The sequence below is a fragment of the Haplochromis burtoni genome, unplaced genomic scaffold, assembly GCF_018398535.1.
Source record: "Haplochromis burtoni strain Fernald_Lab_line unplaced genomic scaffold, NCSU_Asbu1 Contig_206, whole genome shotgun sequence".
NCBI lineage: Eukaryota > Metazoa > Chordata > Actinopteri > Cichliformes > Cichlidae > Haplochromis > Haplochromis burtoni.
The window spans coordinates 103,599-128,899 of NW_024582567.1; the positions used below are offsets into that span (position 1 = coordinate 103,599).

Here is a 25,301-nt window from a genome sequence, read left to right on the forward strand (position 1 = left end):
CAACATAAATGTACATTATAATGCTTTTTGTAACTTTGTTCATATCAATGACCACAGATACAGCAGAGGTGGCTCTATGGAACTGGTTAGAGTTAAGGTTAATGTTGTTACTATTAGCAATTCTGAGGAAGTTAAGACTGGCTGCAGATCTAACTAGTTGCTAACAAAATCTCTGTTTTAACTATCTGCTTCTTGTATCTTGCAAGCTATTACATTTGCATTATTTTTGAAATAGTCCATTGCTTTAGCACTGAATGTTCAGCCTACTTAGGTTTACTCAGGAATTCCCACAATAGTCAGTGTGTTACACTATGTTGCTGAAATGTCATCCCCTTTGCCTCGCCTCCTCAACAGATGGCACATGGTTAATACCAGGAAGATGGAGCATTTATGTACACACACACACACACACACACACACACACACACACACACACCCTCAGTCTCTCTTTCTCCTTCACATCAAATCATTTTGAAGCCATGACGTCATGAAAACAGCAGGTTTACTGAAGGCAGTATTTTGGTATTTGGTGATAACTGATAAGCATATTTATTCTTCAGGAAATTTCATTATGAGGACTGAAAAGGGCAATAATGCATAGCTGAACGCTATCATGCCATAGTTCGTAAAAGAAAATATACATCAGCCATGATGATATTGACATTTCAGGCTGGTGAATATATGAGTAAGGAGCTGGCGGGTAGGGAGGGGGCTCTGCCTGCACTTTCAGTTTGCTAGTGATGTCATCAGATATTCCTCACGTAGCTCTTAGTCATCTCTCTCACACAAACACATAAGAAATGTAACCGATGCGGTTCATTATCTTAAGTCCCACCACCACATAAATCACCGCTATCACCTGAAGTACAACTGACTCAAGGCGTGATAATGCTATTAGAACTGAAGGCACAGACTATCACATCCAGGATGGCGCTGAAAAATAACAGTCCTGCTTTGCATAAAACGCTTCAATAAGACGCCGTTTGGGGGGCTAAGTTCTGATAAACAGAGCCTAGGGGTCATAAAAAGAAATACGTAGTAACAACTTTGCACAAACACGTTGCTGCTTTGGCATTTCTAATATAAGCACTTTATCATACTGACTACCAACAGAAACCAACTAATCAGAGAGGCCAGTCTACTGAGTGCTGAATCATGCCAAATTCCCGTCAATAAAAGTCAGTCGTGACAAGTACAAGCCAATATCTCCAGCAGGAGGTAGTGACTTAATATTACTCTTAAAAAAGTGATGGCTTGATGGCACAATTCAGACACTGAGTGACATGCTGTAATGTAGATATATTTTATCACGAGTGCCATTAAACCTGTGATTGCGTCTCCTAAGTTGTTAGTGAGTTATAAGCTGAAGATATGAAGAAACAAGAAACAGGCTATCTTTTAAATGTGCAATATGACATCACAGGAATAGAGAAGCCAAGTCGGATTTGTGAAAGCATAGAGAAGAATATGAGGACAGAACGACCAGCTGTGACAGCACACACACAGGACTGCAGAAAAGCAAAGAGAAAACAACTAAATAGCTCCTGCAGGTTTAAACAGCTCCTGTAATATTGATTTCAGCCACGGTTTGAAGTCAGGCCTGAGCGGTATCACGTCACCTCTCTGTAGGAAGCGACTGGACTGATTCAAGGATAATGTCACAACCAGCTGACAGAAAATGGGACTGACGTAGCATCAATGGCTTTTTATTGTCTTTCCATTGGTAAGAGGATAGGGAAACCCACATATTTTAAGCCTCCATGCTTCATGCCCTCCTACACCTGTGTGTCTTCTCTTGACTTGCATATTAAAAAAAAAAAACATAGTAATAATCATGGAAAGAGTTAACAGAGAGACTTCATTGTGTGTCTTTAGAATAGTGCTTTGTTGCTGGGACTGCGTTCACTGAAAATCAGCACTATACAGAGCAAAGACAAAAAGAAACAATACACCTCTAGCAGGTTTTTGTGTTAGCACATGTGTGCCTTTCCTGTGAAGTGTGCCCCAGACACATTCCTCTCAGTGGTAGTTTATGTAAGATACTGACTCTGGCACGCAGCCAGCACTGACCTCTGTTACACTCCTGCTTTCCCCGCTAAAACTCAAGCTACGCACCTTTCTCAAACACCACAGATCAGACCAGGTCAGCAGAAAGCTGGGCATATATGCACTTAAGCTTTATGTTGAGGACTGTGCTAAGCTAAACAGATCTGCAGTTGTATATTTTAATGCCTAAATACTGATTTTTCAAAATTCGGTGGTGAATTTAACATAAATGCTGCATTGCTTAAAAAAAAAATCGAGAGCAGCTGGCAGTAAAGAGAAAGTTTCACAGTATGATGGCCTATTACTTATGACATCAGAGCCTCTCCTAATTTTAGTAAACAGTAAGTACTACCCTACACACTGTGATTCATGACATCCCATCACCGCCTCTTGCCACACACACACTGTTGTGTAGTTCTTCAGGCTTTCTGGGGGTGTTTCAAGTTTTTCTTTGGACATTTTCAATCCAGTCCTTATAATAATAATGGATTGGATTTATATAGCGCTTTTCAAGGCACCCAAAGCGCTTTACAATGCCACTATTCATTCACTCTCACATTCACACACTGGTGGAGGCAAGCTACGGTTGTAGCCACAGCTGCCCTGGGGCAGACTGACAGAAGCGAGGCTGCTATATCGCGCCATCGGCCCCTCTGGCCAACACCAGTAGGCAAGTAAGGTAAAGTGTCTTGCCCAAGGACACAACGACCAGGACAGAGAGCCCAGGGATCGAACCGGCGACCTTCCGGTTACAGATATGCTTCCCAACCCCCTGAGCCACGGTCGCCCTGACCAAACCACTTAACACTGAACTGTGAATCATTCAAGCATAAAAAAGGTAACTAGAAATCAAGGGATTAACCAGTGTTGTGTCTACACATAACAGAAAACTTAGGAAAGAAACAGTTTTAAATTGTATTGCAAAAACACATCATTTGTTTCCATTTCTTCAAAAGAATCTATGAAAAATGTCAAAGAAAACACAGTCCAAGCATTTTTTCAACCAACAAGTTGAGTCTTAAACCGCTGTTAGCCAAAACTTATATCTCAGCATGTGTGCAGTATGACTTTAAAAAAATCTGAGGAAACTGGACAAGTGTTGGACAAAAGGTGTGCCAGGCCTAAGAAAAAACATTTCAGCAAATGAACAGCATCTGCAAGTCACGTCCTTATGAAACAGGAATAAATCCTTGACCTGACACACGAACTGTAAAAAGCAGCTGGCCCATCAGTTGATCTTTCTACTGTTGACCGAAGTTCATCATTGGAAGGGAGGCTGTCAAATTACATTTGATTGAAAATCAGTGACAGTAATGAATCCAAGATGAATTTTTTGGTTCAAATGGTCATTGGTATGTGCACAGGAGATCAGCAGTGAGGTACAACAGTGAATGTCTACATCATCATGTCATGGTGGAATTGATGGAATGGAATTATGAACTCAGAAAAGTACCATCAAACTTCGATCCACCATGCAATACTATGAGGAAAAAATCTCATTGGTGAAATGACTTCATTTTGTAACACAACAATTGCTAAAATATTAAAAGGCATATCTTGTTGGTCAAAAACACAACATAGCCTCCCAAGAGCCCAACGTGGGCTCATCTTTGAATGGAAACCAAGAAGCCTGGAGAACTATTCCTGAAGACTAAGAAAGATGAAGAAAGAAATTACTTAAAGCTGTGTTGAAGAATAAAGGTGGTCACACCAAATATTGACTTTCAAGCTTGTTACAATTGTGCAAATGCCGTTTTTCCCTTAAGTACTGTATTTCAAGTTATGTTTACACATTTTTCAATAACTTCCTGCACCCATTTGTACACATTTCCAATTTTCCTAGCGAAATATAAAGAAATGGGGGGTGGCTCGAGGCTTTTGCAACGACTGTATTAAAACAAAAGAAGCACACACACACAACAATCTCCTCCTTTCACTACATGCGACCCTTCATTTACAAGTCTACTGAGCATGAAATAAAGCTTTTCAATCACAGATTCTTTGTTCATAGCGGTCTCATAATGAGTACAATCCATTTTACTGGTGGCGTGCATTCAGCACCCTGTAATATGAATAATGCTTGTCCACAAAATATGCCCTTTATAGTAAGCTTTTTATTATTATAACATATTACAACAATTTAAACAGGAAATAAAGACAAAGGGCCTTAGCAACATATCTCTCCTCAAATCTAGAAAGTATCAGGATATGCCAGATGATGAATGCGAAACAGAGGATGACAGACATGACAGATCATCTAGACATATGCAATGCATAACAGTTTCTCATTCATCACAGACAGAAATGTGGGCAGCGACATATGCACTTAAACACTCTCTGTCTCTTTGCGCGTTTGTTTATGGAGACATTGTGCAGACATCCATCAAAGGTGCAAATAACACATAATGCGTGAAATAAGACAATTCTCTGGGTTGCGAGGCGTGCGCTTTGTAGCAATTTGCATTTCCACTACATATTTAGGTCGTGCACTATACTCTGATATTGTTTTACTTTATTTAATTTTTTTAATTTAATGGATATTCAGTGTGGTTCAAAACCATGTAATATTCACGATCCCAACAAGTCATCGCAAATGGCTACCCTGCCCTGAGCCTGGTTCTGCTGGAGGTTTCTTTCCATTAAAAGGTTCTTCCTTTCCACTTTCGCCAAGTGCTTACTGATTGGCTGTTCTCTGATTGTTGGGGTTTCCCTGTAATATTGGAGGGTCTTTACCTTACAATGCTTTTGCGCTATATAATTGGATATTATGTATCGGAATTTCAGAAGCGGGACCACGCCTCCTTCTCCTTCATCTATATAGGTTCCCCCCAGTTCTGCAAACTGGTCATTCTTGTTTACATGCCCCACCCTCCCTCCCTCCTTGTTCTCAATTCTTTAACTTCTTCACTCCTATTTAGTACATGGGGATCTGTCAGGCCCAGGAGCTGTCGCCAGTCCCCTTCGAGGCCTTCCCCAAACCGCAGCTCAATTCATGTCCAAGCATTCACCTTTACCTACTAAAACGCTGTCACAACCTACAATGAGGACGTGGGCCCAGCTAGTGGAATAAAAGTAAAAATAATTGAATTGAATAGAATAGAAGAAAAGGTCAGAGGTGAATGATTTTTCTCTCTTTCTTGCAATCAATAACAAGCAAAAAGCAAAGATGATCTCGTACAGTTTGCTCATTTGTATAATAATGCAAACTGCTGTATGTTTAGTAGTGGCAGCAACTTGGCAAAACTTGTGTTTTCATGTTGCCCGAGGGTCAGTCAACCCTTACAGTTTAGTTGAGCTTAAGACAGAAAATTGCAGCTTGCATTTAACTTCACGTGAGATCTTAACTGAGCCTGTACGTGGGAGTAAAGAGCTTCATGCATGGTTTCGAAACTGTAATGTTTCTGTGATTCCAAAATTCCACAAAGAACATTGCGTTTTCAATCTGTTACCGTTGCTCTGCATGAATTTAGAAAGCAGAGTCGGAGCAAGAGGTGATGACACAGATTCACTCTGTTCAGCCCTTTTTTTTGTCTTTCTAACTCCAAAAGGATTCTGCCCTAAATCCATCAATTCGCGTAGTCATGTAGCAGAAGCATGCCAATCCTTTTTCCTTTGCCTTCCTAACTCCGGGCTGGAAAGACTCACATACTAATCTGAATACACTACTGGAGAACAGATTGTCTTCAGTGTTGTACTAATTCTTCACAGCACAGACTGAGAACATCCTACATCGTTTCCAATCTGGGTTACAGGCTAGTTTTTAGAAGGCTTTATTGAGATGTAATGGGGGAATGAATGCAGTAAGTTTAGACAGTAATGTAGAAATTCTACGAACCCCCAACCAAAATTGCAACACATGCAGAGATAATTGCAAGCAATTGCTTCACCTACAAGCGCTGTAACAACATCTCATAATCCAAAATGAGCATATGTGCGTCGTCTTTCCACAGAAAGTTGGAAATCACAGCCTCGATGCACAGGGCCAATCCCTTTGATTCCAATCCGTCAGACCACAGGCTAGACTGAACACGGTGCATCTGTGCAGCCTGCCATGCCACATGATGCCAATCCTCTGGCTCATAACCTCGTAACCTCAAACTCAGACCAATTACAAGCCAGGCTAAATGTAGTGCAGTGGAACAGATCAGGCATGCAGCATAATGCTGCAGAAATGCTACAGTACAATTCCACTGGCTGATATCGTGACCATCCCAGCAAAAATTTGATAACGTGCATTCCAGCTGCCAGCGAGGATAACTGTGGTGAGATTCAGAGATTTAGAGCAGCACTTGCTATGAAATGAATTTCATACTAAAAATGTGCACCCAGCATTTTTTCATACAACAATATTTTACCGGACAAATCTAACAAATTACAGCTGTAAGAATGAAAGACTCTTTAAAATTAAGTGGTGACTACGTATGAAGATTTATAATGCAAGAGCAACATGAACTGCAGTGCAGTTCATATGCTTCTTCCATACTTCAGTTCTGGGTCAGAGCCCAGTATGTGACCCTCACTATGTGTTAGTGCTAAAAGAGAGAACTGGGAGTCATTTGTTGCACTGCTCAGCATGGTTTGGCTCAGTATATATGCAGCTTCTAGGGAACAGCGCAGACACTGAGGAAGTGTGGGAGCGGATTCATTTATGGGGCCAATATACCCTGTCAGAACAGCTTGTTGGACAGTCCAGAAGCTTTGGAAACTGCCTGACATATATCTAACCCTGTCATTGTTACATATACAGAAAGGCACACTTGTAGCTTTAAAGGTTTTGTATGTGTACGGATGTGTGCTGGTGCTGTTCTGGCTGGTGCTTCACGGTGCAGCAGTGTGACTGACATCCTTTGTGAGCCTCTCAGAATAATGCTCCCTCAGAGGGACGGATGTGCCAATTTATAAGCTTTTTGGATAAAAGTAAAGAGAACTTTGGCAAAAAGCAGGGCACAGGCCACAGACACTCCATAAACTGTACATAAAGGATGGAAATAGTCACTATGATGCCACCCACTAGTCTTGGAAACCTTAACCTTAGGATTTTGTATGCCATTATATTAGCTCTTTAAGAAAGTTTGGGAGAGAGGGCGAGCTGTTACACTATTAGTTAACACTAGCAACCCTGGTTAGCAAGCTGTATCCATAAATGTTGCACAAACACGTATTTGCTAGTCAGTGGAGATTAATATCAGTACAACACTAGCAAACTTCAACAGACCATTGGTCACCAATACCGAAACACATTCATCTTGGAAGGGATGTACCACACAGCAAGCCAGAGTATTTGTTAGATAATGTCATTAAAAATGTTGTAACATGCACTGACAGCATAAACATGTCCAAGAGGTCCAGCACAGTGAAACAGTGTAAGTGAGACCTGGCAGACAAGCTATACATTAGCATCCTTCTGGAACCTTCTCTCTCTGAATGCATACAATCATGTTTTGGAGGTTTTTGCAGTATTTTTGATGTATTTAGCCAAAACTGTTCCAGCCAGTATTCTGGCTTACTTTGAGCTAATTGTGTAATTGTGACACTAGGTATGCCATTTGTTTTAAGCTCAATAAGCTCCAAATTTCTATTTTTGAATCAGAGGTGTTCAAAATAGCTCTTGCTTAGCCTATACTGGACGCTAGCACAAACCATCAGTTCATCCGCTGTCTGACAAATGCTGCTCCTGTCACTTTAAACAAGCTTTCTTCTAACTGGCTGCCTCTCAGTCTGAAATGCCAGTGAGTGGTTCTGCTGGGCTTACAGACAGAGCTGTAAGTCGGAAATAAAGATATATCTATGACATCATACAGATCTAAGAGTAGAGATAATGTATAGTGTTTAACATGAGCATCCACCATTGCACCACTAGCGCAAAAGTAAGGCAGAAAATTAAAAAAGCACAATAACTCCACAATAACAACAACAACAAAATCTTCAACACGCAGCTTATACAATTCAATACTGAACTATTGCAGGTATTTTTGCAATCTTTTACAACAGGCTAAGAAAAGCATCTTTAAGCTCAGTTAGCACATCCATTCACACATCACCTAGATTTGTCATGTGTCTGCCATATGAAGTTGCCGTGTCACGCTCTATTTCTGCTCATCCCCCTAGTGTGTAGTGGAGATCAAGCTACCTTTCCCTTCATGTATGAATGTTTGGCCTGGTCTCTATGACAAGCAGGGCAGTCATCATGTCCCTGGTGTGACAACCAGGACTAGGGAGTGAGTGTTGCTCCTGTGCAACAGGGTGATAAGATAAAAAACAGCAAACTCTCTCATCGCGCTCTCTCTTGTTCTGCTCCTCTCCCTCTGATTCTCTTTCTAGGCTCTTCAGCTGTAAATCACCTGCATTTATTTATTTTTGCCGCTTTCATTCACACGTCTTCCTCACATACAAAGCCACTTCTAGCAGCCCCTGCCCCACTCCACTCTAATTCTGCGACCTTCATCGGGAGCTGGCAGGGGGCCTGGGGACTGTGGCGAGCTCAACTTTCATCGGGTTTCTCATATTGTTGTTACAGTGTGGCTTACAGCAAAAATAACACTTTGCTCCAACCGCAACCCCTCGACCGGGATATAACCCCTAAACCCAACAGAAAGAGGCCATGAATAAATCATAACAAACTGGAAAGGTAGAATACAAAAAACTAATACCACGCTGTGGCTCTCACACTGTGCTTAAATCTCAAATCTGCAATGTCGCTCCTTCAGATAAAACACTGCTATCATGGATTCTTCTTTTTTTTTTCCTCATAAATCTTTTAAATGCTGCTCGGCACATTACTACAAACAGCACAATGTTTAAAACAAGCTGAATGAAAACTTAAATGCAACCTTTCAACACAATGTCACTTTCGTAAATAAGTTATTATGGGGATTATCACAGGAAAACCTAAGAGATGACAGACTGAAACTAAATATATGTTAAAGATTAAAAAGTCCCACTGAATGAACGAGTCATCGTCCAGAACAAACCGCGGGACTAACAGCTCTGTAAAATCATGTCCAAGTCAAACAATACAACAAATACAACTCGACCCCTAATTATAACTCTTATTTAGCAGAGTGTGTGAGCAGTTGAGGGGCAGTGCAAAGATAAACAATGGTCAGCAGTCTTATGCAAGCCAGTGATTGTGCATGTGAAGGCTGTTTCACTGAGCTGTTTGTGAGGGAGGCCGACGAAGGGTACAATCAAAGTTTCAATGCTGGATAATGAACTACTGTGGTCACATCTGTGCCCTCATAATAGTGCATCGCTACGCAAAACACTTGCATGCACACTCCTGGAATTATCTTGCAAGTGTAGCACTTTGCAGCGATATATATACGAGGTCTGCAGAACTTGGGAGTGAGCCTGCGGTCATGAGACAACGTGCGCGGCTGTCTGTTTGTATGTGCAGCTGTTTCATTCGCGATCCGGTTAGAATACACCTTGAGAGATTATAAGTCTTTTATGTGTTCTTATTAAGATGCTACAGCTGTTTCTCTGTTCTGTTCACAGCTCACTGAGTCTGAATAACAACCACAGTGTTTATGTCTCCTCCTTGCTTTGTTCTTTGCACTTTTCATCTCTTGTGTGACGTCCTTTCACTCTGCCTGTCTCCATTCTCACCTCCCTCTGCAGTTTGACTGTATTTGCTTCTGACATACTTGGCATTCCCCTCAGCCTCACTACTAGTAACCCACTGTTTCGGTTTGTTTCTGTTTGGCATTACTTAGTTTAATCTTAAATCTTGGGGTGTGGGCAAAGTTGCTGCTGAAATAAATGATGCAGGACGACAGCATCAGGTTTTTGATCCAGGCGATGTCAGCAACAGAGGAAGGCCTTTCGATTGGAAGCGCTCAGCATTTTGCATCTATCCAGCTTTTATAGGGCAGGAGAGCCATAACAGAATATAAAAATGAGACATCTAAAGTGCTGCAGCATGAAGGGGGTTTTAAAGTTTTGAAAATCTGCAACAAAGTTTGATGGGCCTGTCACTGCTTTAATTTCCCTCAATAACATTCATCAGAACATCACAGTGCACACATACTCATGCTTTTACAGTACTGTTGATCATCGGGCCAAAAGACTAGGTCAGTGCGCTTTACCATACAAAACAAAAGCTCACTCAGTCTCAGGTGCAAAGATTGATCCGAGCGTTGCCTTAGTGTATGTATTTTAAATTAAACTATGCCAGTGGCTTCATATATCCTCCCTCAGCAGGCTCTGTTTGGATCTCACTCTGCTGTGTACCCATCGTGACAAATCGCACCACTTCTCCTAATCGCCTCAGAAGTCATCTACTCAGACACCTGCATTCATTACCCCTACAGGTACTCAGTCTTGTGATTAAACTAGTATGGAGGAAGAAAAAAAAAGATGGTTTTTACTACAAAAAGATGGGTAGCTATCATTTCTTCTAGTGGCATTAGAGGAATATATTAAGGAACTAAAACCATCCCTATTGTGCTATGCACAATATGTGAATCTTTCCATCAAGACCAGCTGTACTGGTCAATCTGTTTCAACACATGGCACTGACCCACTGTGGCTGTGCAGACTGACTATTTAGGTATGGTCTTGATTTTCATAATGCACCCTTAACACCCAATAAACAGATATAAGATAGTATTTTCATTTTCTTCCTATTTATATGGTAATATAACTTACAGTTCTTAGTCTCAATCACTCTTGCTACCTACTTAACAGGAAAATGATAACCTTTTCAAGCATACGACAATGTACACATAGACTCTCTTGTCCCTCCGACTGCCATAAACATCAAAACACAAACCCCTACATCTTGGCTCCTGCGACCTAAAGAGCAACACAGCTCAATAAAACCACAGGCTTAAAAACATAACCTCAGTTAAAAAAAAGTTAAAAAAAAAATCTAAATTAAAATCTTCACAATAGTATCATTTAGTGTGCATTTTTTGAACTGGTTTGCTATGCATTCCTATTATTTATTTCTCTTGGGATAAGCTTTGATACAGCTGTATTGCATTAAAGCCATTCTGCGCTAATCATGGGACACAAACATCACAACTGACAAAGCATTGTGAGGCCTAATGAGGCTCCTGATCACGAACATTAAATAAGGAGGGAAAATAAATACATCTCTAGAGATCGGAATGAATTTTGGTAAATATCTCTTCGTGGACATTATTATTTTTTAACCACACACCCTGTCTCATCACAGGATTTTGGATAAGCATAACAAAATACATTTATAATAAACAATACTCTACCTGATAGCCTGATCAGGGTTTTTCCAGCCTGGGCGTACTGCCAGCTGTGGTTATCCAGCACTGCCATGGGTAAACTAAATCCAGCAGCAAACCATTCCAATCTATATAGTCCTACACAACATCCTATCAAAATTTACAGTGGCTATCGCCCCTACCCATTCTAGCTTTCTGATTATACCACTGTGGCATGGTGAGGAGGCAACTAAACAACAGCCGTGCCATATATTGGTCAACGCCCCGCCACCCACTGAGCTGCAGAAAGCCAAAGACACTGCCAGCTCCTTTTTGCCTTCACCAACTGGCTTTTCTTCACTATGTCTCCCCACATGTCACTAACCCCTCCCCAAAACAAGATTTAGTAACAAGTGCTGCTTTGCATTTAATAGTTTCTCCCCACCCTGTGTGCCTGGCTAGGGTTAAGCCAGCCAAACAGTTGTAGCTGGTGGATTTGTGAGTGAAATAGGCTTTAATAATGATTGGTTGTAATCTGCTCTCTGACTAATACTCAGAATCTGTTGCTATGAGCTTTAGCAGTGGGCCACCTCAGGGCCCTTAATGTAAATAATGTCCTTCTTGTCATCTCTTCAAGTGTATTTACATACAGTGTGTCTGCTGGGACTTGGATCTTCTTCACCTGATGCAGTTAGTCTTTAAAATTGATTGATGAAGCATGCACACACACTAATAATCAGTTTGTTCATTTGTGTGAAAAGCTTTTATATTTTAGCCCTTGCGTCATGTTAATAAACCTCAAAATAACTGAAGCAACATTGATGCATAAACTAATTAGCTTGCTGTTTTCCTATTCTATCGGGATGAATTGTATTGATATCCATCCAAACTGTTGCATTTTCTATTTTTTTACAAATTATAAAGAAAGTTTAGATAAGACTGAAAAATAAGAGGCTCAAAAACACATGAACCAGCAACCAAAAGTGTGCTTAGCGTGCATCAGCATTCAAGCCGCAGCAAAGACTTTATCTAGACATAAAGCATGACACTGAAATTTAGCATGTGCAGACATTTTTGACACAAAAGCCATAAAAAAGACAAGAAATGTGAATACTAACATTCACATCTTTAGTATTCTTTCAGCAGCACTTTCTGGGTGCACCTACCGACTCTGTTAGCTGCCTGATGCGGTTCCGCTGTCAGCCGACCTTTCCTGTCCCTGAGAAAGCCCATGTAGTGCAACCGGAATAACACGGTCAGACTAGCCATATCCAGAGTCACAGATAACAACCCGGAGTCTCATAGGAGCTTCGAAAGGCAGCGATCCTTTCGGTTTCCTCTAACTTGTGAGGAATTTATACCCTCTGAGGTGCTGAATGTGTTCTCTGAGGTTTTGAATTAAATAGTTATCTAAGCGCACAGAACCTGAGGGTTAACTGTGCTTTGTTTTGGTTTAGATCTTCAAGTATTATCTCAGAGCGTGAAAGCTGGCAGCGTCTTGTCTCTGTGAGCTGAAAGAGAGGTCTGTCCCTGCTGCATGTGAAAGCAAGAAGGCCAGGTCACATATATGTGACTGATCCTGTTGGAATAAATAACTGAGAGGGATTGTCACCTCTCGGTGAGGGAGTCAGTGACATGCTGACAGATGAGTGTGTGTAATAGGTCAGGCCTTTCAAGCTGTAGATATACAACAACCTAACAGCCAATAACATTACCTTCTAGACATGGACTGCGTCACCTTTCTATAAATATGCTAATTACAATTAAATGTGTATATGTCAGTATATTAGGTCAATATTAATTGTGTTGTTACACTTTAACAGATAACTGAATACAAAAAGTAAATTATTTGAAGACGGTTATTAGATAAGGTCTCTCATTCAGATTGTTTCCAACTGCAGTTTTTGTATTTCTTATGGATCACATATCATGCGTTTCAAGCAGAGGGAATACAGAAAAGCAGCAGTTATGAATTTAATTGCTGCACATGCATTTTGTGTCTGTATTAACATTTTGAATGTAATTTTTACACTGTATCACTTTAGTTAATTAGCTCTCTTTGCCCTTTTGTTTTTATCCTGTCAGTTTCCTTTTCTTCACAACTTGGTTCATTCTTGTTCCCTCACTCGTTTGATAAGCAACGACTGTGACAAGCAGTGTGTCAAACAGGGAGGTAAATCCGTCCAGAACTCCTTTGTGCTTTAATCAAACTATCCTTATTTGGTCCTACTGGAATAATTAATGGTTGTTAAGAGGAAGTGATATATATTTGTATCTTTTATTTCATCTATTTATTCTATAGTTGTATTAACTTTAATGCAGCTTTCATATTTGAAATTTCATTCCAAGTCCTGTGTGCACCCTATTCTGTGTTTGGATTACATATTGTGTGTATTCTTGGCCCACGTGGATCACTACAATGGGAAAGCACTTTGGGTCAGCTTTGGTTATGTTTAAAAATAATAAATAATTAAAAAATAATAATTAAAAGCGACTCAAGCCCAACCAATATATCAACCAGTATTAGTTATTTTCCAATTTATCAGTATTGACATTTATAATCTCAGATAAATGACAATGTAAAAGGTAAAGAAAAGACGGGAGAAACATCCTTCAACCATCCTTCAAGGGCGTTCTGCTACGTCTTTGTTGGCAACACATCTCAAAAAGAGACCACGAACACCACAAGCAGATGATAAATGAGAAATCCGTGAATTGTTGTGATATTAAAACAAGAATATTTTTAAACTGTCTTAATCTTAAAAAGGGCTCATAAATACGTACACTTTACAAACATTAGGAAATACATGTGTTTGAAAGACAAAGAAAATATCAGCGGATGTCTATCTGTCGGGCTGTAAAAGATGCATACTTGATATATCAGTCATATCTGCCATATCAGGATACTATACCAAGACTGGCCATCCAAAGCTAATTGTGATCTATGTTAATAAGTTGTCACTTAGAGTAGAATTTCATTCACAGAAATGTGTTCACCAAAAGAACTATTCGTGGTAGCTTCCTGTAGCCTTTAAACTGCGTCTCTGTGACCTCCAAGCAGACTCCATGTTACATGCTACACAGCTACTGTAGCAGAGAGAGGGAGAGGGAGGGCAAAGGAGAACAGAAAGACCACAAGAGAAGCAGTCACTGGGAGAGGGACTATAAAGAAGATTGAATGTCCTTTTCAGTGCTGAGCGCCCATGTGCATCTGTCTGCTTGCAAACCCACAACAGTACACAGTACGAACTCACTGGGCAGCCAGCTGAGCCGCATCAACACATCAATGAAGCGGGGAGGAGGACGCTTTGTACAGCTCTGGATGCGCCATTCATCAGTTTCCTCTAACCAAACCACCCGATTGTCCCGCTGCACAACAAAACCAGGCCAATAAAACACAGCAGACCAAATAACACTCGACAAGCAGGGCGCAGGAGGGAGAGAGCGAGAGGGACGAGTGGAGAGAGCTAGCGCCGCTGTGGTCTGATGTGTCACTAACTGCCTCAGAAGAAAGGGGGGCAGAAAAGAGAAAGAGGAGGAGAAAGAGAAAGAGAAAGAGAAAGATAGAAAGAAAGTGCTCGAGACAACACCGTGTCAGCTGTCCCTCATTCATCAAGACAGTTGTGGCCTGAAGCAGATGGGACTTGAAACGATGATGTCAGACGGTGGGAGAGAGAGGTGAGGAGCGGAAGAGAGAGAGAGAAAGAGAGAGATGGGGAAGGCACTTGTTTTTCTAAGCTCTTCCAAATCTGATGCTTGAAAATACTTAAATAGTGCAAGTGTACAAATGTGGGTTGCTAAAGTGTAGGAGAGCAAAAGTGGGCCGTCACATGGTCGCCACCTACATATATATCTGATAAAACCATGTGATCCATGCAGATCCATGTTGGTATTTGATTGATACTAGCATGATGGGATCAGTACTTTGTCCTCTAATGTCAGTATCTAGCCAACTGAATTGTATTCAATTATTTTCATTTGAAAATGTAAAAAAATCGATTTCAAACACGAACTATGAAAAATCTTTTTTGTGCTGACTGTCACATCTATTTTATTTACATCCAATATCACATTTCAACAACAGACACTGACCCTTGCTTTAGAGACGGGTGTGTTTACATCCCAGGTTTTCAAAAACACGCTGAAAAGTGGTGGTGGTGGGGGGGGGGTTGTGGAAAGTAAAAGTGTGTCCATTAAAATGTGCTCAGGACACGCGTAATGCACACACACAGTAGGCAATAAGTGCATTCTTGTATGGAACGGCACAGAATGAAGAACTATCAGATCAGCCGACTCACGACCTGGGCTGACAGCAGCACTAACAGAGCGACAGCTGAGCTCTGATAATAGGATTAATTACTCCTACAAACCTCAGGGACAAAACTAACAATTAACACGTGATGAGCTTTAAAAGCTAGTCATTAGCGCGAGCACCGTGATGACGCTCGACTCTGCACCGGAGACGTCTGGCACACTTCGCTGACATAAAGCTGTGAACGTGACTCTCGGCAAAACATTTTTTAGTAAACAAGCTAAAAAAATAAATAAAGGAATGCTTAAAAGAATCCAGTAGTGGCTTACTGTCCAGTCTTTCCCTTGGTAGTTGCTTTTGGAAAGTAAAAAAACAACAGACAAAATGTGAAATGAAGTGCTGCTGAGAGCTCGCCAACTGGTAATTTCTTTCTGTAAACAGTATCTGTAATGAAAACCTCTAACAGAGCGCCGAATGATAAACAGAGAATCCGGTCCTGCAATTTGTGTCTCAACAAATCCAGCAAAACAGATAAAAACTATCATAGGCGAATCCAGCTTTTTTTTTTTTTTGATGACGTGTGTAAGCACCTGCAGGGCTCCAGTTTGCTAAAAGAAGGATAGTTCCTGTTTACAAGCTCGGCAGTCAGAGTCTGCTCCCAGAGGAAGACACAGAAAGACACGTGTGTGCACATTACTGTTACTAATGTATATCTGTGTGCGTGTGTCAATGTAGTCCAGGGGGAGTTTGCGTGGACTGTTTATGAGCTCCTGTTGCACAGATGCATCACTTTCTCTTCTCCTGTCATCCTTCGCTCCTCTGCAGCCAACTTCCTAAGCACATCCCCTCTCTGTTACCCCTCTCCTATCGCACCGTCGCCCTTCCTTGCCTTTTTTTTCCCCAATCCAAAACAGTCTCTCCCAGTCATTTCCAATCATACCCTCCCTCTCCCCATCGCCTCTAACCCTATCCCCCAGTAAGTAGATTTTCACTAGACTTGTCCTCAACAAAGACCAGTGTCCTGTTGAGTACACACACAGCAAACACAGAACTACGGGGCTACAGCAGGAGGCCCCGACCGGGTCCCATGGTTATCCAGTGTTATCACAGCCCTGAAAAACAACTGGCTTAGAAAAACAGGCGCCACCGCACTATCTTATGGAACATCTGACTTATTGTACACGCATGGATACCCAAGTGATGCACAGATTCCCCACAACAGAGTGGTCAACAGTCACCAGGAGGAGAAAAGTGACATGTTTGCTCTCTACTTCAGATAAATGATATAAAAAAAACACCAAAAAACACTCTTTTGCATGAGCACAAAGCTACATTTTGCAGTGAAAAAAATACCCGCATGCAGCGAATAAGCAGCACTTACTGGTGGGAGTATATTTGCAACATGCCAATTGATTTACAACAGTGTTTCTACAGAGGGAAAAATTTCACATCAATTCAGACAGTTGAGCAGTCCCAAATCTAATCTCATCTAGATGTTTCCAGGGTTTGTTCAGGCTCCTGACTGTCTCAGTTTGTAACCATCCTCTGAGAGGAAAGGGGGGGTGAGAAAGTAAGGGTGCGAGGACTAGGGGACGATAAGAGAAAAGACAGAAGAAGACTTCAGGATTTGTTTGTGCCTCCTCATAATTTGCTCTCTTCTAGCCATTTCATTTTTGGTCTTTTATGACTTTGGGGGCCTCAAATTCATGCTCAACTCAGAACCACATCTGCATCCAGACTCCACCCTGACTACATATAGATAGGATGCAACACACAATCATGTTATACATGCTTTCTGTTTTTAGCAGCGCAACTTCTCCACAGTAAACACAAACCGCACCTATGAACTTAACACGGAGCAGATACGCAGAATTACACGCAAATAACACATAAAATGACAGTATTACTGCGAGAGAAAAAGAGAGAACGAGATGGGGAGGGACAAACACAAGTCCCTGCACTCTTTACACTCACACAGTAGGGGTCACTAGATGCATTTATCAGTTATTCATTGGTAGGAATAAACATATTTTAAAACTGAGAAGATAGCATTTATCCAATTAGTTTCTGGGAGGAAACTCCTTACCAGCAAAAAACAAAGAGATATATCACTTTTTAAGCTCCAACATCTTTTCAACATGAAAGCCATGAATTGGAATTGTTAACTGATTAGTCTTAATCCGCCTAAAGCCACTAATTACAGTGGGCAAGTTAATTATTTTATTTGCATGATTTCTTTAACATCCTGGGCCTACACTCTGGCTGGCATCTTGCTCTTTTTTCCATCTCTAAGCTGAAAGGCTTTTGTACCAAGATGCCATGATGAATAAAATATTCGCCCTTAAAAGTATACATTTTAACGTGGAACGCAGCACCCTCAGGGAAAAACTGCGAGTGGCTGAGCGCTTTCGTCTTGAGCTTTAGTATTCAGCTACGGCGTTTGATTTCTGGACGTCATTCAAAAAACACATTTTCATTTAACGCTGGAAGAAAGGAATATCATCAGTCTTGGGTTCGGCAAATTACGTCGACAGCGCTGACAACTTATTACTCTGTCACAGAATACGTGCATCAGCAGCCATGTCGAGAGGGGGGAGAAAATGGAAAAAATTATTTGATTATGTGGCTTTCTGCTTTGAAAATCAGGCGTTTCTGTCTTCAGTTAGCACAGCGCGACTTAAAAACGCTTCCTCCCAAAATTTAAATGAGTAACAGGAAACCAATAAAGCAGACATTCCCAGCATTAATGGCCCTAATATTCCCATAATCCAGCCGTATAAAACCGTATTGACAAGCAGCTTACATATTAAAAGCTTACAGGTCACTAAACCCTTTTTCTTTCCCCACTGCCAAGAAGGTCACAGCTCGCTGTCTGCTCATGTTTTGATCAATGAGTAATATGAACAGGTTATTTGATATGCCGAGCAGCTACAGGCTAACTTGTTCAGGTGCAAGCAGAAGTTTTTGGTGGCTAATATTAGCCACTGTTGGCAAACTTTGAGCATAAATCATTGGCTGATAACTTGACCACCTTGAGTACTCTTTTGTACTTGCACCCCTGGTAAACATTCACCGGTATCCTCTAAGTTGCCACTCTTTAACTAAAAACCTAAAAAAAAATTAATTTAATCACCACCGTGGACTCCAGCTGCTCGCTCAAAGTTCGTATCGTCACTTTGAAGTTGGTTCAGCTCTATTACTTGTCTTTTATGTTGAGAACTGCTGGCAAAGTGATATGCTACACCTTTATAGATTTTATATATGGTCTTGCTGGTGGTCACACCCCTTTCTATGTAAACATAACCCTTTGCAAGAGGATAGGCAAGGCCTCGTGACTCACATGCATTCATTAGTTACCCAGCAGACCAAAAATAGGTGGTTGTGACACTGCTGAGAAGTAGCTCTAAGCATAGCTCAGCAGAGTTTAATAGAATCCAAACGCTGCCAATGGAAATAATGCATTTTTTTAATGGGCATTAGGCATATGTTTTGGATTAATCGGCAAAAAAACAAACATAACAATAGATGAACATTTCAAAGCCTGTACTTTTCTTTGCTGTGTTTGAAACAAGTCAGTCTAGCTTTGTTTTATCATATCATACTTACAAGCTTTTACAGACATGATCCAGATGGTCAGTCAGCTGACCAACAAAGCAAGCAGCATGCCAGCGCAGGAGGGATTCCAGCCAGAGGATAGTAGATTGTATAGCCTCTCTCATTTAAAAAAAAAAAAAGTTTCAAGTTTCAACAACTAAAGCCGTTACCACCTGGGTTTCTCTCCATTATAAACACTGCTCTAGTGAGTGTCAACTCTTATCTTGTGTTGACTCCATATTAGTATAAACCTGCAGGGTATAAACCAATCTAATTCATGAGAAACTGTCGTTATTAGTTCTGCTGCATGTGCTTAAATGCCTGAACTGAACTGTGGAATCACTATAATAGTCCAACTGCCACATTTCTGCAGTGCAACAAACCTTTGACTACAGTATTCCAGCATGAAAATGATCCAGTTCACTGCACAGATGCAACTACTATCAACAAATCCAACACCATGCTCCCACTGCTCACTTGAATGAATGAAGAGAAATTTTAGAACAGGAAATCAGATGTTTTGTCATAAATCATAGATCAGCACTGCTCCTGCAGCAGCTCAAGCATCAAAAAGTGAAATTATGGTCCTTTTGAAAAGGATGGAGCAGGCGTTGCAATGATATTCCTCTGTCCTCAGAGCAGCCAAGCATCCTTTATATCCCTGGAATCAAGCAGCAACCAGCAAGCACACGTATACACCCCCCCACCCCCTTCCTGTTCAGCCCCTCCCCCGAGATGGCTATTTCCAGCAAGCAATTGGCTGATGCGCAGGGGGAAGAGGTTGATGGGGAGTGGATGGGTGATAAGAATGGAAACCCTGACTTCCTATGCTTCAGTGCTCTCCAGGAAAAGGCCGGCTAAGTGACAGAGGACAAGATGATAATGATGTGAGAAGTAAGAATGATATGATGGTGTGGAGGACAGGGAGGAGGCGCGGTGGGATCTAAGCTGCTGAAGATGAGCTGCATCATCTAAATTCTAATGAAATGCTGTCTGGAATACATCTGTATTTTATTACTATTAACATGAAGTTTTGCAGACAGAGGATTCTGATGAAAACAGTGGACCTGACGTTAACGGTGCAGGGGGAAAAAAAGTGCAGAGGAACTCACTGCCTGAACATCAGAGTTCACAACAGATGGAACCAATTAGCAGACAGCACAGCGGTGTAAATTTCTGCATTTAACATGCGTGTTTGTATGTGTCAGAAAAAACCCGATCAGCAGCGCATGGTAATAAGGAAAACAAATATTGATAAAGCTATGAATGACCTAATCCTCAAGGGAATATTGGTCATAGTGTTGGGATGTAGCTGGAGGTGTCTGAATGTCCATAGGTTGTGGAGAGGGAGCGGTAGCTGATCCCAGCTGACAAGAGTTAAAAGCAAGGTGCACCATGCACACTCTGACATCCTACAACCAATTTAGAACCACCAAATAACCTGACATGCCTCTCTTTGGACTTTAAGAGAGGGAGAATATGCACAGAAAGGCTCAAGCTGACCTAGAGGTATAAGCAGAAAAGTTCCTGGTGACAGTGATAACCACTGCACCACCCACACGATGGCTCTGAAATCCCTTAATGCAGCGTTCCCCATGCCCCGGACCACGGACCCGTACCAGTCCGTGAGTCGTTTGGTACCGGACCGCGAGAATTGAGGCTTGGGTGTGATTTTAGCGTTTTTTGTTTTGTTTTATCGTTTTTATCGTTAACTTAGTTTCCCTGGGTCTTTTCCCACGTGTTATGAATAAATCTTTTATTTTGGTACAGGTACTGGTTTTATTTTGTTGTATTTATCCGCGACACCTTAAAGGCCGGTCCGTGAAAATATTGTCGGACATAAACCGGTCCGTGGCACAAAAAATTTTGGGGACAGCTGCCTTAGAGCAACACATTGAAACATATAGGGTAACTCTAAAAGTAAATGGTCAGGTGGTAAATTTCCAGATGTAATGTGGGTTATTTTTACATGGTACCTACCTACATCATTGCCTTTCTATGATGGCAATGAGTACTGTATAAAGAAAGATTGTATAAAGAAAACAATCACATTTACTTCCTACAATTTACGTGGTTATTACGTTTTAAATTAAATCTCAGACACTATTGGACCAATTAAAACATGCACATTTTCAATCAGTTTAATCATCATCCTTTTATTCAAATAATGACAGCTTTTTTGACAGCAACTAATAACTCCAGTAAACCTGTCCAACTCTTTTTAAGAGTAGTAATACAGATATTTAAAGCTATGCTCAAAATTCATTATCAACTGACAAAAACATCTACTCTACAGTGTGCATGGATTAAATAAGAACAAGACTACATTTCACTAATAGGCTCCAGCTTAAACAAGCCAGAGTGTGGTTTGGAAAAAGAAACTTTTTGGATTCGATTGTCTTATTATTTGCAGCCATCGGAAATGCGGCACGGCCAAACAGATATCATTATGTTGATATCCTGTCACAGAAGGATGCAAGCTGTGCGCTTAAAAAAAAGAAAAGAAAGACAGCCAGTGTTCTACAGCATGATCCAATTAAGGTCGTCTGCGCAAACACATACGCACACGTACAAAAGAGGTCAGGATGCACACATCCACATGCAGAAATCCACAGAAGGTTCACAAAGACACACTGCAGAGTGCAGAGTCCAGCTGTCTCTGTGTAAGACACCACAGGGAGTCTAACTGGCTTTCCTCTCTTTTATCATATCTCACGAGTTTGTGTGTGTGTGTGTGTGTGTGTGCGTGTGTGTGTGCGTGTGTGTGTGTGTAGCTGTCAGGAAGAATTTGGTCATTTTAACTCTAATAACTATGTAGCGGCACGGGAGTCAGTTAACTCTAAACCACGATATTATTGAGAGGCTGTGATTCATTACACATTCCAGTGAACACTTTGCAAAGTCCCTGTTCCATAGTAGTGCATGTATAAGGTCTACCTCCCATACTAAACAGTAAGCATGCCGTAGCTGTCACACACATAGATGTTAACCACACTATGCACACTTTTTAGGCTATAGCATAAGCTACACTGACAAATATAAAATGTTATGGCACACTGTTGAATACACAATAGATGTGAGATTAATTAGTCATCTGCTTTTACGATAGTTCAAATTAGGTTCAGAGAGCCCCTTCTTTAAACCACAATATTAAACACACACATTGTGTGCTGTGGAAGTACATCTGTGAACTTACAGACTTAACTTAGGTTACAGTATAGCTGCCTTCCATTTGTCTCCTCATGCCGCCTGTTTTATTAGAGCTTTCATGACCTTTTGTTTCACCCTTTTGGTCTGTTCTCTGCATTTAAGTTGAAGTTAATTACAAATGAAGCTAAAGCTTCATTTAGATACCAGATAGAAAAAAGAGCAAGTAAACAATCAAACAGTCAAACACACACACACTCTACACTCCAGAGTTTAGTGTTTCCAATCCTGGCCTTTGCAGGGGAGAGAAAAAAAGATCCAATGAACTCCAGAGAAAACCACTTCCTCTTTGCTTAGAAGTTTGTGTGTGTGTGTGCGTGTGTGTGTCTGAGTGAGCCTGCCTGCCCGTCTTACCCGTGGTGCACATGGTTAGCATTCAAAGCCTAGTTCAATAGGAACCACACAGTGAGCTCAGTATGGGCAGAATGGGAGACTGAGCTCACAGCTGAATTAAACTGAACAGAAACATATGGAGGAAATCAGAGGAGAGGAATGGAGGAGTGGAGGGTTGTTTTCTTTTTTTCAGTCAACAAGTATAAGACTGAAAATCGCTCTCATCTAATTCACTGTTGACTGTCTGCGCTAGAAATTATTAGGCCAGAAAAAGAGATGAAAATCATCCTGACTAAACTGGCAGTTGGCTACTGTTGCAGATGATTATTTTGGAATGAGCCTCAGCATATCTGGGGAATAGTCCAACACTTTACTCTAAGCATGCTTAGTCTGTAAATCCATATGCATGCAACAGTGTTTTGGGGACACTTGTGATTTTGTGGTTAAGTGTCTTCTACAAACTCGGCTGTAAGTAATGCATTTTTTTAATCTCCTCTTCTATGACAAATTGAAATAAATTTGTAACGCTCAATCCTGTTGATGCATAAATCAATGCATAAAAATTAAATAAAACAGAAAAGTGATCATATAAGCAAGGAAGTAAACCTCCACAGTATGTGCAGAATAAAAGCACCAATGTTTAGATGCGGGATGGATCCCTGCCCCTGTGTGGCACTGCGTGCTACCAGTGGAACAGATGAGTGCTGGCAGATCAGACAGACGAGGCAGGTTGATGTTGAAGAAAGGTTGAAGTTAACATGAGTTTATGGGATGCAGAAACATCACTCACCACTAAAGCAAGACCTAAAAATCTACCAATTCCCAGCATTATTTACACTTTTAAACCTAAATGATAACATAACTGATCGATCTTCTCTTTCTATGAAATGTGCAGCATCTTTCCCAATGAATGAAAGGCTGTTATTGTTGTTCAAAAATAGCTGTATGCAGATTATGTAATATTACTTAACATGGCTCTGTTTTTTGGCTATAAGTGTGATTCTAATAATGGAATCCCTTCTCTGAACCACTGCTTGGCCTACACGATGCTGCAAATATCTTCATTGAGCGACTTCATCCAGTATTTTTCTTCATTAGGATGCCATTTCATACGCCAATGCTAACATAAAACATTAGGTTTTCTCTCTATATATTTTTATTTGGAAAGATCTGCATCCATACAAAGATGTGGGAAAACCACAGCTTTTGTTATATCCTCACAACATTTTATTTTTTCATGAAAACTGCTGTACCCATGCTCTACGGAGAAGTAAATTGTAACAATGAGGAAAGCTACAGCAGAAAGGGCTACATTGTTGTAACTTACAACATGTGGGCATCACGGGCCAATAATTCATGTGACCATCAGCTCATTATCTCACAGAGGAATGGCTGCTGCTGTCTTATGTTCAAAAATATCTCCAATAGTAAGGTAGTCCACATGCACTTGCATTCTTTGCATCCAATGAAGTTGGACTAGACTGTAACACAAAGAGGTGTTGTAATACTTATGATCGGTCATAATGATAGTGTTGATCAGTCTGCCTGCTTGACAATCCCATTTTATCTTAAACAAAATGAGTGAAGTAAAAGGAATGGACTGAGAACTAAAACAGATATTCAAAAAGTTTACCTTTGTGGATTTTAATTGCAAAAACCATCTAAACCGTCGTGATTTTGTTTGTGATAGTGTCTCATGACGATGCCGTACAAGCATGTGACGCCCGTGGCAGCAACAGATGTTCGCAGATCAACAATGGAAAATATGGAGTGTGGGAGAGAGTGCGACCATGCAGCGTTTAAAGCGTGGATGTGCTGACATTACTTTAAGTTTTATTCTGTAAAAAGTGACAAAAACATTAGCGTCCACTGTACACTCTGCGTGGGAATAAAACTTATTTCTAGGAAGCCGCCACAGGAATGTGAAATTTACAGAGAAACCTCAGGATCCTCCCACTGACATGACCGCTGCGGCACCGAGCAAACCTCCAATATCCCCACTCCTACTAAACAGGTGAAAATACAGTGGCTTGCAAAAGTATTCGGCCCCCTTGAACTTTTCCACATTTTGTCACATCGCAGCCACAAACATAAATCAATTTTAGTGGAATTCCATGGGAAAGACCAATACAAGGTGGTGTACATGTGAGAAGTGGAACGACAATCATACATCATTCCGAACATTTTTTTTACAAATAAATAATTGAAAATTGGGACTCAGTCCCCTGAGTCAATACTTTGTAGAACCACCTTTTGCTGCTATTACAGCTGCCAGTCTTTTAGGGTCTGTCTCTACCAGCTTTGCACATCTACAGACTGAAATCCTTGCCCATTCTTCTTTGCAAAACAGCTCCAGCTCAGTCAGATTAGATGGACAGCGTTTGTGAACGGCAGTTTTCAGATCTTGCCACAGATTCTCGGTTGGATTTAGACGCCAGACAGGTCAGGGATAAAGTTATTGAAATTTAAATTTAAAGCAGGCTTAGGCTATAAAAAGATTTCCCAAGCCTTGAACATCCCACGGAGCACTGTTCAAGTGATCATTCAGATTCTCGATTGGATTTAGATCTGGACTTTGACTGGGCCAGTCTAACACATGGATATGTTTTGTTTTAAACCCTGACTTTATGTTTAACGTCGTTGTCCTGCTGGAAGGTGAACCTCCGCCCCAGTCTCAAGTCTTTTGC

The 25,301-nt window shown here is 41.0% G+C and overlaps 1 protein-coding gene across 6 annotated transcripts in view; it reads right to left on the reverse strand.

Annotated features, from left to right (window-relative positions):
- triob (trio Rho guanine nucleotide exchange factor b) overlaps nucleotides 1-25,301 on the reverse strand; it is a 107,453-nt gene that overhangs the window by 64,681 nt on the left and 17,471 nt on the right. Inside the window, exon 1 of one of the 6 annotated variants that reach the window (XM_042226312.1) lies at nucleotides 12,395-14,739. The exons of 4 other annotated variants lie outside the window; for them this stretch is intronic. In XM_042226312.1, coding sequence (XP_042082246.1) covers nucleotides 12,395-12,497 — 103 coding nt within the window. In that variant the 5' untranslated portion in view covers nucleotides 12,498-14,739. Of the gene's footprint in view, nucleotides 1-11,276; nucleotides 12,359-12,394; nucleotides 14,740-25,301 lie in introns of those variants that run through there. One more of the 6 variants, XM_042226314.1, reaches the window with a different exon arrangement.